The 14,490-nt window shown below is 40.1% G+C and overlaps 1 protein-coding gene across 1 annotated transcript in view; it reads left to right on the forward strand.

The window, feature by feature from the left end:
* Positions 1-218: 218 nt before the first annotated feature.
* Positions 219-14,490, forward strand: part of LOC130915671 (spondin-1-like) — a 175,614-nt gene continuing 161,342 nt past the window's right edge. The window contains exons 1-2 of the mRNA XM_057835646.1: positions 219-734; positions 7,547-7,653. Of these exons, the coding sequence (XP_057691629.1) occupies positions 515-734; positions 7,547-7,653 (327 nt within the window). The 5' untranslated portion in view covers positions 219-514. The remainder of the gene's footprint in view (positions 735-7,546; positions 7,654-14,490) is intronic.

Raw genomic sequence — 14,490 nt, forward strand, 5'->3', positions numbered from 1 at the left:
AGTACAGTATAATGAGATGAAGAGTGGGCTATGTAGTTTAATATTAGAATATGCGGCGGGTCTAAAAAAAATGTAGTGGGCAGCAAATGGCTGTCGGGCTTGATTTTAGGCATGGATCTTGAGGAGAAAAAACTGTGAGAACAGCTGCAACGACTGTTCGTGCGTGTGCGTGTTTGTCGGGGAGGAGACTCGCTCAAGTATAGACCTTCCCTCGCCCGGAGGCTGGGAGACAGGGGTATGCGCTCCCTTCTTGTCAGTTAATGGTTCTCCTCTGCGTCTTCTTGACACCCTTCTCCTGATCCGTAGCAGCTCTCTTCACTTTATAACGTTCTCTCTCCTTCTCAACGAAGGTCGCTCCCTGTCCACATGGAGCCTTTCCTTCACCTGTACCGCTGACTGCCACGCTGCTTTGTGTGGCTGCATGAAAGTTTCTCAAAAAGAGAAGCCTTCCGACTTTTTCTTTTACTTGATAAGAGCAACCACTGTCTAGTCGTCTTGGGCTGCAGGCATCGACATGGCAATGTTGCTGTTGCTTTTGCAGTATTACGTGCTGTCGGGTTTTGTGTGCAACGCGATCGCGTTTGTGGAGGAACCATCCGGCGGTAGAGCGGACGGCTACTGCGGGAGGATCCTACGGGCACAGACCCACGGGACCAGGCGTGATGGGTACCATGAGTTCCGTCTCAGAATGGAAGGCGACCCGGAAGCCTACCAGCCGGGCAGCACCTACAGAGGTAAGAGGGTGGCGTATTTGGTGACTGTCTGTGGTGTTCAAGTTCAAAGAAGTGCAAGGGACAGTGATTTCCCCCCTCCGTAGCCGTAGAATATAGGCTATGGCAAAAAAAAAAAAAAAAAAAAAAAAAACTAATAAGTCATTTCTTCAGTACCTACCTAACATTGAAAGATTGTGGATTTAAAATCCTTCCTTGAATCCTTGAACCTTTATCCCAGTCGCATTTTGTGTAGTTAAAATCTGAAGGTATATTTTTCTAAAATGATATTTTCCAGATTTTCAGATTTTGTAGTAATAAAAAACGTATTTAAAAAATCATTTTTAAAATGTCTGTCAGCCACAAAACCCTGTTGTCAATTTAGCTGAATCCTGACCCATATCCACTTCCTCACCTTTTCTTGGAAGCAAGTAAATGGACAAACACAGGCGCACACACAATGAGGGAGAGAGAGCGAGAACTAAAAGTGGTATTTGATATGTGGCAAAACTGATTTTGCAATGTGGCATATTTTTGCCATGTGGCAAAATGGGTTTTGCCATGCTGCATTTTTTTTGTCATTATGCATTATGCAAAATTAATTTTGCCATGTAGCAAAATTGATGTTCTTTCTGCCATTTGAAATCAATTTAAAAATTTGGACGTGCACAGCCGTCAATAGCATAGCCAGACTTGGGTCCCAGTTGAATGTCAATGCGCTGTAATGGTAAGTGTGTGGTCAAAAGTCACAGCCTTCAGATGTTTTTATGTCTTTTAGAATGAAGGGGAAATTTGGACGTTCATAGCCGTCAATGGTATGGACGTGCATGGCCTGCAAAAATGCTATATACCCCTAAATAAATTCCACATACCCCCCAAAAAAGTGCCACAAACCAAAATCCCTTTTGCCATATACCAAAAAAATGCCACATGGCAAAAAAAAACTGCCACATGGCAAAAAAATGCCACATGGCAAATTCAATTTTGCTCTCGGCCCTGCTGCTATGAGGAGCAGTCAAATTTGTGTCTGCATGCAGACTCCATTGATTCAGAGTAAAATCTTGCTCCAAGATGTTTTCACACTTATCAATTAACACACAGAAGAACTAAACAGAGTCAGTTGTCTTGTATTTGTGTCATTAGATTAAATTTAATTCAGTCATTCATTTTCTGTAACGTTTATACTCATATGGGTTGCAGGAGAGCTGAAGGCTATGGTAGACCCTAAACTTGATAAGTGGAAAAAAAAAGATTCAAGCGGGGGAGCTATTCCTATTTTGAAATTTGGAGGATTTGAGATCTCAAACTACAAATTAAAATCCATGAAGCCTTCTGGAGGTCTCTCTTGATTTTTTACTTCCCCTGAATTCTGAAGTTTCATTTGTGGTATAAACTACAGTATATTAGTGCGACCATATTTTGACTTCCAAAAAATAGGACGCTCAGCCTGGCCAAGATACTTAAATTTTACTCGAAATTCACTCAAAGATGCCTCATAACTTTAATATATTTAAAGTGTCCCTCCTCTGTCTGGATAAAAAAAAAAAAATCAGTTTTTTAACAAAATAATAGCTAGTATATAACTAAAGACACACATTTTAATTCTCAGAGGTTACTCAACACGCCGTATTATTACTAAAATAATAGAACAATAATAATATAAAACCTTGAACAAAATAATAGCTGTCTTTTCAATTCTTACTATAATAAATAATCTGAAGTAATGTAAATAATATCTCTTCTGTAGAAAATGTAGCTTTAAAAAAAAAAAAAAAACAGCTCTTTTTACTCTCCAGTGAAATAATGTAAATCAAACCGTAACCTCACAACAATACAAATTTAACAAATAAATAAATAAAAATATCACTTTAGTCTTAAGGTTTTTGGTTTGTTTGTTTGTTTTAGCACTTTGGGGGAAGATTACGGCGGAGTATTTGCCCCCCCCCCCCCCCCCCCCCAAAAAAAAGGACAAAAGATTAAAGTCGTACTATTGCTATGAGAAAAAAAGTTGTACTATTACGTATGGGTGATGTAGCTGTAAGCCGCTAAGCACTTTACGTACATGTACCTGACCTATGGAAGCTATGACGAAGCATTAGATTATACAGTATTTCATTTTATGGTTAATAATTTAATGTTGATGAGCCAAAATATTAAGTATTTGTTATTTGTAGAACTGATTCTATAACACAAGATGCCTTCAAATTCAACATTGTTGATTTTAACAGGCGGCAGCGCACTAGGTAACGTACGTAGCTTTATATTCTCGTGGTAATAGTACGAGAAAAAACTATGATTACGAGAATAAATGTTGAATTATTAAAACGAGAATATTATTACGTATTATTACGAAGCGCTAATGTAACAGAATAAGCAGCTACGTACTTCATGTAGCGCGTTGCCACCTCAGCTAAAATAAAAAGTATTGAAAGCGTCTTGTGTTTTAGAATCGGTTAAACAAATAAGGAAATCCTTTAATATTTTGCTTCATCTACATCAAATTAAAGGTATGTTCAATAGAAAGATTTATACTAATGCTTCGTTGTCGCACGCAGCTGAGGTAGATGTAAGTAAAGTGTGTTGCAGCTTACAACTACATTACCCCTACGTAATAATACGACTTTTTTTTTCCTCGTAGCAATAGTACGACATGAATTTTGTAGTCTTTCTTTCTTTCTTTCTTTCTTCCTTTCTTTCTTTCTTTGGCCCTAATACTCCGTTGTAGACGATGAAACACTGCTCCTACGTCTGTTTTCTCCCTTTCACACACGCCCAAATACCGGGAAAATCGTGGGATTTAAACAAGTAGCCCTTATGTGTGAAACCAATTTCCCAGGACGACTGACACGGAGATTACACAGACATTTAACGGGTCGCTTCTTAGTATAATGTCGAGGACTTTCCCGGGAAGTGGTGTGTGTGAAAGCAGGCGTTAAATTCCCGGGGCACAGCACGATGGCTGATGACGTAAATACCATGGTGGGCCGATCGTCACTTCCTCTCTCTTCGCAGTAAGACGTAAAGCAGTAAACAAACATCGCAATTATCAACATAGCAAGCTGGAAATAGCTAAATTAAACTGAAAACATAACGAAATTAAATTGCTACGGGTTCGTAGAGCCGAGGAAGAGAGTCCATCGTCCATTTTTGGAAATGTGTGGTTTATTTTGTTGCTAATGTTATGGTCCGCTACTGTGGAAACAATGTTGTACTTTAAAGCAAAAATCAATGGAGGGATGCATACAAGGGTTTATTAAATACAAACAAAAATACAAGCGATCGCCGAAAAGGGGTGAATAACACATGGGTCCGTGACAGTAGACTTTTTGGAGTTTCTCACATTTCTGGATAAAATCACCATCCCATTTGACCAAGGGGGCTTGAAATGCCCCAACCTGAATTGGTACTATCAAGCAGCTCAACTGAGATCCATTATGTTTTATTTTTTGAACAAAGACCCCCCATGTTGGGTTGAACTGGAGTCATGTGGTCTTAAGTTGCCGGTGTTTTTATAACTATACTCTGATTTGAAAAAAAGGTTGCTCAAGCAGAACAAAAACCCAATCTTGAAAAACATGATAAAAATATGGCATCAAATAAAAGAATGTTTACAAGAACCAAATACGTTATCCCGGTTTAGTCCAGTCTGGGGAAATAATTTGTTCGTTCCAGGGAGGGCGGACGATATATTTAGGTTGTGGCACTCAAAGGGACTTAAAACAATTAATGACTTTTATATTTCTGACACCAATGTTACGATTTCCTTTGATCAATTACGATTGAAATTTGGACTTGATAGGAAACATTTTTTAAAATACTTACAACTCAGGAGTTTTATTAAAACAAATCACAGTCTCGATCTCCTTAAACCTTCTCTCTCCCTCTTAGAAGATTTGATGACTAAAGACATCCTTGGGAGAGGGGCTATCTCGAGTTGGTATACAACTTGAATGTTTAACTCTCCTGAAAACTCAAAGGACAAAATGAGGGCAAGGAGTCATAATTTGGTTGAGGACATAACAGAAAGGGATTGGGCTAAGTTGTGTGTGAATGCTCAAACTAAATGCATGAACGCACGGCTGAGACTTATTCAATATAAGTGGATAATGCGAACATACATAACACCTGTAGAACTAAACAGATATAATAAAAACATTCCTGATATCTGCTTTTAGTGTACAAGAGAAAAAGGCACCCTATTTCACTGTGGATGGCAATGCGGAGAAGTTAAGAAATTTTGGCACGAGGTAAAAAAGATGTTGGAGGAAGTGATTTTAAAAAACATTCCATTCGGACCAAAGTTGTATTTGTTGGGACTGTTTCCAGAAGAACATAATATTACCAAACATGAAAAGACACTTATTAGTCTTGGTTTAACAATGGCGAAGAAATGCATTGCACTGGGATGGAAATCGAATTATGGACCTTCTACCAAACAATGGATGAATCAGATGTTGTCATTAATGCCTCTAGAACACATGACATACATTTTGAAGGGCAAACAACAGACTTTTGAGGACATGTGGACACCTTTTATGAGTTATGTCAAAAAGAGGAAACTAACATGAGGGCCCACTGGATCAAATTGTGAACTGTGATTCTGTGTTATGGAGGATAAAAGGGGAAGAAGGACGAGGAAGAAAAAAAAAAGGTGAAACTGGAGCTTAATAATGGTAGAGGAACAATTGTTTGCTTGTTTTTTGTCTTTTTTTTGTTGGGTTTTTATGTGTTTGGTGTGTTTTTTATGGTATTGTTTTTGATGGTGTGAATTATTTTTTGGAAAATCAATAAAAAAAATACAGTGGGGAAAAATAATCACCATCAAATGTGATCTGATCTTTGTCAAAATCACACAGATGTAAAAAGAGTGTCTGCTTTGACTAAAACCACCCAAACATTTATAGGTTTTCATATTTTAATGATGATAGCATGCAAGCAATGACAGAAAGGGGAAAAATAACTAAGTGAACCCTCTGCCTAAGGAGACTTAAAGAGCAATTGAAACCAATTTTTACCAAACAATTTAAGTCAGGTGTTTGCCCAATCACTGATGAGTGGTTTGAAGCTGCCTTGCTCACTATAAAACACGCACCTGGTAAGAATTATCTTGATGAGAAGCATTTTCTGGTGTGCATCATGGCTCGATCAAAAGAGCTGTCTGAAGACCTGCGATCAAGGATTGTTGCTTTGTATAAAGCTGGGAAAGGATACAAACCCATCTCTAAAAGTCTGGATGTTCATCAATTGACATTCAGAGAAGTTGTCTACAAATGGAGAGTTTGGCACTGTTGCTTCTCTCCCAAGGAGTGGTCGTCCACCAAAGATGACGCCAAGAGTTCAGCGCAGAATACTCAGAGAGGTAAAAAACAACCCTATAGTGTCTGCTCAAGACTTACAGAAATCACAGGCACAGTCCAATATCTCTGTGCACACATGAACCATATGTAAAACTATAGCCAAGAATGGTGTTCATGGGAGGACTCCACGGAGGAAGCCACCAATGTCCAAAACAAACATTGTTGCTCATTTAATGTTCGCAAAAAGGCACTTGGACACTTCACAGAAGTTTTGGCAAAATATTTTGTGGACTGAGGAAACCAAAGTTGAATTGTTCAGGAGTAACACGCAACGTCATGTGTGGAGAAAAAAGGGAACGGCTCACCAACATCAACACCTCATTCCCACCGTGGTGTGAAGCATGGTGGAGGGAGCATCTTGATTTGGGGCTGTATTTGCTGCCTCAGGGCCTGGACAACTTACAATCATTAATGGAAGAATGAATTCAAAAAGTTTATCTGGGTGTTTTGCAGGAAAACCTGAGGCCGTCTGTCAGACAGTTGAAGCTGAAAAGAGGATGGATGCAACAAGACAATGATCCCAAAGTAAATCAACCTCAGAATGGTTTCAGAAGAACAAAATACACATTCTGGAGTGGCCAAGTGAAAGTCCAGACTTGAACCCCATTGAGATGCTGTGGCATGACCTAAAGACAGCGATTCATGTCAGACATCCCGGGAATCTGACTGAACTACAGCAGTTTTGGAGAAAAGAATGGGCCAAAATTATTCTTGATGAATGTGGCAGACTGATCTGCAGCTACAGGAAGCGTCTGGTTGAAGTTATTGCTGCCAAAGAGGGGGCCACAAAATATTAAATGTGATGGTTCTCTAACTTATTTTAACCCTTCTGACATTGTTTGCATACTATCCTCATTAAAATATGAAAACCTGAAATTGTTTGGTTGGGCTCAGTTAAAGCAGACACTGTTTTTTTCATCTGTGTGATTTTGACAAAAATCAGATTGCATTTGATGGTGAGTTTATGCAGAAATGTAAGAAATTCCAAAAGGTTCAGATACATTTAGCAGTTTTTTTGGTGGAATATACCCATTGACCCATTGTCATCAATGATGACAGCAGCCAGACTAAACTTTGAAGAAAGAAAATTTATTGTCAAATGCTACAAGAAGTATGAATGAAAATGCAGTTCAAGTGTGAACATGTCAAGTTATCAGCTGCAAAGGGGTCTATATATTTTTTTGTGCAGCCTGTATGAGCTAAACAAGCAACAACAACAACAAAAACATTGATACAGAAGCATTTTCTAAAGTAGACATCTCATATTTCTCACATTTTTATCATGTCCTGCTACTTTCATAGTAAAATGCTAAGTCTATATTTACAGTGCTTACTCTTCCCTATCATGACAATGAAGACAGGAATGCGGGTTTTCATTCAATGTGTAAACCTGCATCATTGCCCATGATGTGTCAATGTAAAGCCAATTTCCTTCTCAGCGCTTCTGAGGTGTTAATACACACTCTTTCCTCCCTACAGTGCTCCTCTTGGCGACCAGCCCTGCATATTTCAGAGGTTTTACCCTCATTGCACTGAAGGAGGGCAAGGAGGGCACTAAAGATGATGACTACACCGGTCAGTTTCAGGTAAGCTATAGGAAGAGATCCTCCGCAATTTGAATTTGAAATTTCAATTGGATGAATTTATAGGAGTCTGAGAGTGTGCCCTGAAATATATGACACATGTAAGCCAAAAAGCAGAGATTGGTTGTTGTGGGAAGAAACTAAAATGTTGAATGTTTGGTGCAGCTTGACTATGTGAGGCAGAGATTGTTAGTTGTGGGAGAAAGTAAAATGTTGTTGAGTATTTGGTGCAGCTTGACTGTGTCAGGAAGACATGGCGTTCTTCCAGACAAGAGACAGATACAGTATCAGTACTAGCGGAAGATGGAAAGGAAGTAGTGGTACATGATGATGGAGAGTAGGTCATGCTGGACAATGGGGTAAATAGAGGGAGTTTGAGAAGGCAGAGATGTGAGATATTTTGCTAAGTAGCAATACAGCTCCAGCTGAAAAGCTGAGAGCTGCTGAGGAGAAAGAAAGACTTCCACAATTATCTTCTGTGAAGCGTAAACACGAACACACATCTGTGGTGTGTTTCTATCTACTGGCTGTAACTAGACTCCAAAACCAACAGAGCAAAGGGCTTTTTACAGTGCCAGTAGCTTTGTAAAAGAAAGCCTTTTTGCACCGTTGCACCATCTCTCTTTTGTCATTTTGGTTTCGTTTCAACTGTTTGGCTCAAATGGCATTTCAAAATGAAATTAGGGTCCAATTTACTACACTTGTGCATGTCTGAGAATAACCCTAGATCTCATTATTAAAAGTAAGAACCTTTATATCTTTGTGCAGACACAATACTATTTATTTATTTCTTTATTTTCCATATCACTGGTTTCATTTTCACCGCTGTCTGTGAACTACTCAATCCTGCGCCGTCTCATTCAAAAGTATCAATCTCTTCCTAAACCCTAGGTTTGATGAACAGTAGTCAGAACTAGTCTGTCATTTATATACTTAATACGTTCTTTACTGCTTGGCAAATGTTGTTATTCTGTCTGACGGTGAGGAAGAATTAGAGAATGACAGACCTCAATTGCGGAGTGCGATATAGTCATGTGATGTCAATTGTACGTCATCAGCCTCTGAGCTCTGAAGCAGAACATCACCAGCTGCGATCACACATAACGCATACTGCAAATGATCCGGTTGTGACTAGCTAGGCAGTAGATTTTCTGGGAATGTGGTAGTAAATTGAGCCGGCAATTTGTGTACACACATGAGCATGAACCGAAAAAACACAGTTGCATTACCAGACATGTCTGAATGTGGCTAAAGTAAACCAATTGCTGTTGTGGGTATTCTATGTTGTTTGTCAGTCATTTGATGATGATGATGATGGCTTTCACAAACAACGGAACATACCGTTAGTAGCTGATTGGGTAGCAAGTAAACAATGTTCTATAATCCTAATTCCCGTCTATTGTTACCATTGTCATTTAATAAGCATAATCTACATAAGCTTGACCACACACTACATTGAGGGGCTTTATCAGCGATACCACAGAACATGTCTCGGATTCAACAAAAAAAGGGTTGTCTGTGACGGTTAATAAATTATGAGGTGGGTGAACACAAAATGACTACTATGTTGAAAAAAAAATTGCCACTAACCAAACATATATATCCCATAATTATGATGGCATGGTGGGAATTCGAAGGTCAATTTCATGGGCCAACAGCTGGGATCTTTGCGGTATGATTCCCGGCTGGATCTTGGGACTTGCAATGTCATTTCTCTGGTAGGGAAGGCACCTGAGCTGGTGTTCGACGTTGAGAGGCTCAGGCTAGATATAGTCGGCCTTAACTCAACACACTCTGCTATTGGTTGAGCTACAGTGGTATGAAAAAGTATCTGAACCTTTTGGAATTTCTCAAATTTCTGCATATAATCACCATCAAATGTGATCTGATCTTTGTCAAAATCACACAGATGAAAAAAAAACAGCGTCTGCTTCAATTAAAACCACCCAAACACTACTTATAGGTTTTCATACTTAAAGAGGATAGTATGCAAACAATGACAAAAAGGGGAAAATAAGTAAGTGAACCATCACATTTAATACAGTATTTTGTGGGCATTAATCGCTGTCTTTAGAACATGCCACAGCATCTCAATGTGGTTCAAGTCTGGACTTTGACTTGGCTATTCCAGAACGTGTATTTTGCTCTTCTAAAACCATTCTGAAGTTGATTTATATCTGTGTTTTGGATCATTGTCTTGTTGCAGCATCCATCCCTTTTTAGAATCAACTGTCTGACAGACAGTCCCAGGTTTTCCTGCAAAACATCCTGATAAACTTTTGAAATAATTCTTCCATTAGTGATTGCAAGTTGTCCTGTCCCCGAGGCAGCAAAACAACCATGCTTCACGTTGGGGATGAGGTGTTGATGTTGGTGAGCTGTTCCATTTTTCCTCCACCCATGACATTGTGTGTTACTCCCAAACAATTCAACTTTGGTTTCATCAGTCCACAAAATATTTTGCCAAAAGTTCTTTGGAGTGTCCAAGCGCCTTTTTGTGAATATTAAATGAGCAACCATGTTTTTCTTAGACAACAGCGGCTTCCTCCGTGGAATCCTCCCATGAACACCATTCTTGGCCATAGTTTTACATACAGTTGATGTGTGCACAGAGATATTGGACTGTGCCAGTGATTTCTGTAAATCTTTAGCAGACACCCTAGATTTTTTTTTTTTTTTTTACCTTTCTGAGTATTTTGCGCTGAACTCTCATCTTTGGTGGACGGCCACTCCTTGGGAGAGAAGCAACAGTGCCAAACTCTCTCCATTTGTAGACAACTTCTCTGACTGTCGACTGACAAACACTCAGCCTTTTAGAGATGGTTTTGTATCCTTTCCCAGCTTTATTCCCAGCTGTATACAAATAAAAAATCCTTTATCGCAGGTCTTCAGACAGCTCTTTTGATCGAGTCATGATGCACATAAGACAATGCACAAGTTGTGGGTTGTGTGAGAATTTTATTCATGCTTAAAACACAAGCATTAAACATTTCATATTTTGTATGCTTTTGTTATGCTTGTATGAGAACATTATAGCATAAAGTATCATTGTTATATTAATGTGTTGTAATCTTTTTGAGTGTGCCTTCTCATGGCCTTGACGATCGTAGACGGTATCAATATGCCCAAATATGGACTGTTATGTTCCGTTGTTTTTCAATATGCCCTGAATGAATACAAGGGAGGACTGTGTTTTCTTACTGTTGTTCCAGCCGGGACCGGTGCTCAAGGTCTCAGCTCAAAGATGTTTTTTTATGGAAAAATACCCAGGCTTGTGAGACGATGAGTTTGTATCTCGGTAAAGTTTTGTTTCACGGTTGGCTTCGGCACCGCCCTTTTCAACAGTATAAATGTCCAGCCTCTATTGTACTGCTTCGTACTCTCTGGGTGATCACAGCTCCTGGCTGGGTCCCATCATTCTGTACCCAAGAGCTCTTGTTCATAAAGCCTTCGAAGAAAAGCAATCCATTATTGGGGTCGTATTTATTTCTGTAATCGAGCTATTGAGGTAACACTTGTCCTGGAGTTCAAATTTGAGCTTCCCTGACATGGGTCATGACCAAAAGAGCAAGATCCTAGATACAAGTGGCCGAAATTATTTTTACTCCGAAGAGTGGCTGTGGCGGGCCAGAGTTGGCCCGCAAGCTATAGTTTGGGGACCCCTGTTTTACAGCATCTTTCAAATCTGAGCCTTGCCAAAACAAACAATTGGGAATGTCTGCAATGGAAAATCAATTAAAACCATTGCACATACGTTGGGCAGAGAAAATACAACTATTTGGATTGCCCAGAAGAAACAAATATACCCCTGCTGTACTAAATAAAAGCTATTGGACCCATAGATCAAGGAAAACAGCTGCAAGAAACACTGCGAGAGCTGCGAGAAAGGCCCCAAAACAACTGTTAATAACATCAGGAAAACCTCTAAACAGCAATAGTTTAGGTATTACTACCTACTGTTTTAGAGCACAAGATGAGCAGACAGTACAAAGGCTTACACCAGAAGACACAAACTTAACATTAGCAAGAATAGGAAGGATTTAAGTCTGGACTCTGGCTAGGGCTTTGCAAAATATTCATGTTTTTGTCTACTAATCATTTCTTCACCACTTTTACTGCGAGCTTTGGGCTGTTGTCCTTCTGATATGTCCACCGGTGCCCAAAGCCAGCTTTCTCTGCAGACTGCCTGTTGTGGTTGTTGATAATCTTGATGTATTTCTCTTTTGTTCTTGCTCTTTTGTTCTTGATGTAGTATACTGTGATTGGGTTCCCTGGCTGAAAAATACCTCAAAAGCATTAGATTTTTACCAGCATATTTGACAGTGGGGACTCAGGAAGAAGGTGATGTTAAGTCTAAGATCTTCTTTTAAGATCCCTTTTTTAAGCCAAGTAACATTAAGGTGAGCAAATAATGAGTCTTCTTGGTTTGCCCGAATGTGCATTTTCAAAGGCCAAACGAATTTATAGTAAGTGTAGTAGCAGAACCCAACACACTTTTTGAAAGGTCATTTGGTTTGGGCAATGCCACTCTGTAGTGGGCTTTAGGTTGTTTAATGCGAAACACGACGTAAAAAATAACAAGTTTTGAAGCTTTAAAAAAATACAAATTGATTTGGAGATCTTTCCACATGCAGCAAATAACCAGAGACAACTTACCAGAGCTCATTATCAGAAAGACGTGGAATATTTTGGACTGGGGATGTAAACCCAGTTGACATCCAGAAAGAGACGCGAATATCCTTGGACTGGTCACAATCAATCACAGGCCACACATAGACAAACACATATTACATTCATATTAATACACAGGACTTTGTAGAGCCTAGCATGAATGTTTTGGGAATATGGAGGAAAAAATGAGGCCCGTGAGAAAACCAACGCAAGCATGGGGGAAAAGAAATGCCAGAACCCAGATAAATGCTAAACACTCAGCACCCATACAACTAAATAGGACATTTGAGTGACCACTACATCTTCTACATAATTCACTCACAGAACTAATGTGGAGGATGTTGCGTTCTTGGGGGAACGCTTTGCCGCGTGGGTTTCGGGTCAGACAGACTAGAGACACCAGTGGCTGACACGCACGTCACACCAGTTCAACTTGCAGCCTCCGACATCATACACATCATCCGCTACAGTGGTGACCCCGACCTTCTGTCTCGCCGTCTCCGAGGCCTATCAAGAACTTTGAACGAAATGGCGGGCACTGGCTTTCTCGAGCTGTCGATGTTTTGTGAGTCAGCTGCGGCCGTGTGGTTCGCGTGCATGGAGGCGCACTTCGCCCTCCGTGGTGTTTCCGATTCTGTCGCTTCTTCCACCGCTCTGGTCGCCGACTTCTCCGGCCTCAACTGGGTGGCACTGCACAACACGCTCCTCGTCCTCATCCTGGATGTCCACCCATTTGTCCTGCTTGGTCTTCTGCTGCCTGGCGTCCCGGACGTCCAACTGATCGTCCCGCTTGGTCGTCCCGCTCAGTGCATCCCAGACGTCCTCCCGATCTTCCAGTTTGGTCGTCCCACACCTGGCATCCCGGATATCCTCCTGATCATCCGTTCGGTCATTCCACGCCTAGGATCCCGGACGTCTGCCCGATCATCCCTTTAGGTCGTCTTCCACCTGGCACCCTGGGCGTCCGCCCGATTGTCCCATTACGCCTGGTGTCCTGTGTGGGTAAATTCTGGAGGGGGGTGCTGTCTAGTGATCACTACATCCTCTACATAATTCACCCACGGAACTAATGTTGGGGGCATTCTGTCCCAGGGGGACACGCTTTGACGCGTTGGTTTCCGGGTCAGACAGACTACAGACACGAGCGACTGACAAGCATGACATCATCCGCTACAACGTCTTATTTTTAGGGCTGTCAGACGATTAAAAATTTTCATCGAGTTAATCACAGCTTAAAAATGAATCAATCGTAATTAATCGCAATCCAAACCATCTCTAAAATATGCCATTTTTTTTGTAAATTATTGTTGGAATAGAAAGATAAGATGGATAAATACAGTCAACATACTGTACATAAGTACTGTATTTGTCTATTATAACAATGAATCCACAAGATGGCATTAACATTATTAACATTCTTTCTGCAAAAGGGATCCACGGATAGAAAAACTTAACGTAATTCTTAAAAGATAAATGTGAGTTTTTATATTGTGACTAAGTATTGCCATCTAGTGTATTTGTTGAGCTAAACGAATTGTTTAAATAGAGTTTTACCAAAGTCTGAGTATTATTTTGCATAGCTATTTTGATTAGGAATGCCAGTTGTCTTTGCATTGAGTGCTTTTCTTTTTCTGAACATTATTTTTTATGAGCGAATGGAGTATTATTTTTGTTGTGCTTTCAGTAAATTATACTGTAGCGACTTAACTGCTCTGCCCAAATGCATGATGGGAAGTTGGGCAACCATGACTGTCAGTGGTGGCTGCAAATGGTATATCTTCTCTGCGTTGTGCTCAATACAGGGTGTTAAGAAAAAGATCATCTCCTGTCATTCTACCCGATGTCGCTCGCCCAAATAGATATAATTGTTGTGGAAGAGATGCTAAAGCTTTTGCCAATAAATAGCGCGGTCCCAATGAATACCTGTTTCCACTCCACTCGGTTGTCTCTGCCTCTAACTCTCAATATATGTACATAAAACAGCGCAATTGTAGTCTGTTTGCAGCAATGCGTGAGTGGGTCGTTCCGCTCATGCGTTAAGTATTTTAACATAATTAATTTTAAAAAAAATAATTACCGCCCGTTAACGCGATAAATTTGACAACCCTACTTATTTTTAAATTCGATATCTGTTCCAATATTTTTGCTCGCCTGCAATATCTCACCTAT

The sequence above is a fragment of the Corythoichthys intestinalis genome, chromosome 5, assembly GCF_030265065.1.
Source record: "Corythoichthys intestinalis isolate RoL2023-P3 chromosome 5, ASM3026506v1, whole genome shotgun sequence".
Classification (NCBI taxonomy): Eukaryota; Metazoa; Chordata; class Actinopteri; order Syngnathiformes; family Syngnathidae; genus Corythoichthys; species Corythoichthys intestinalis.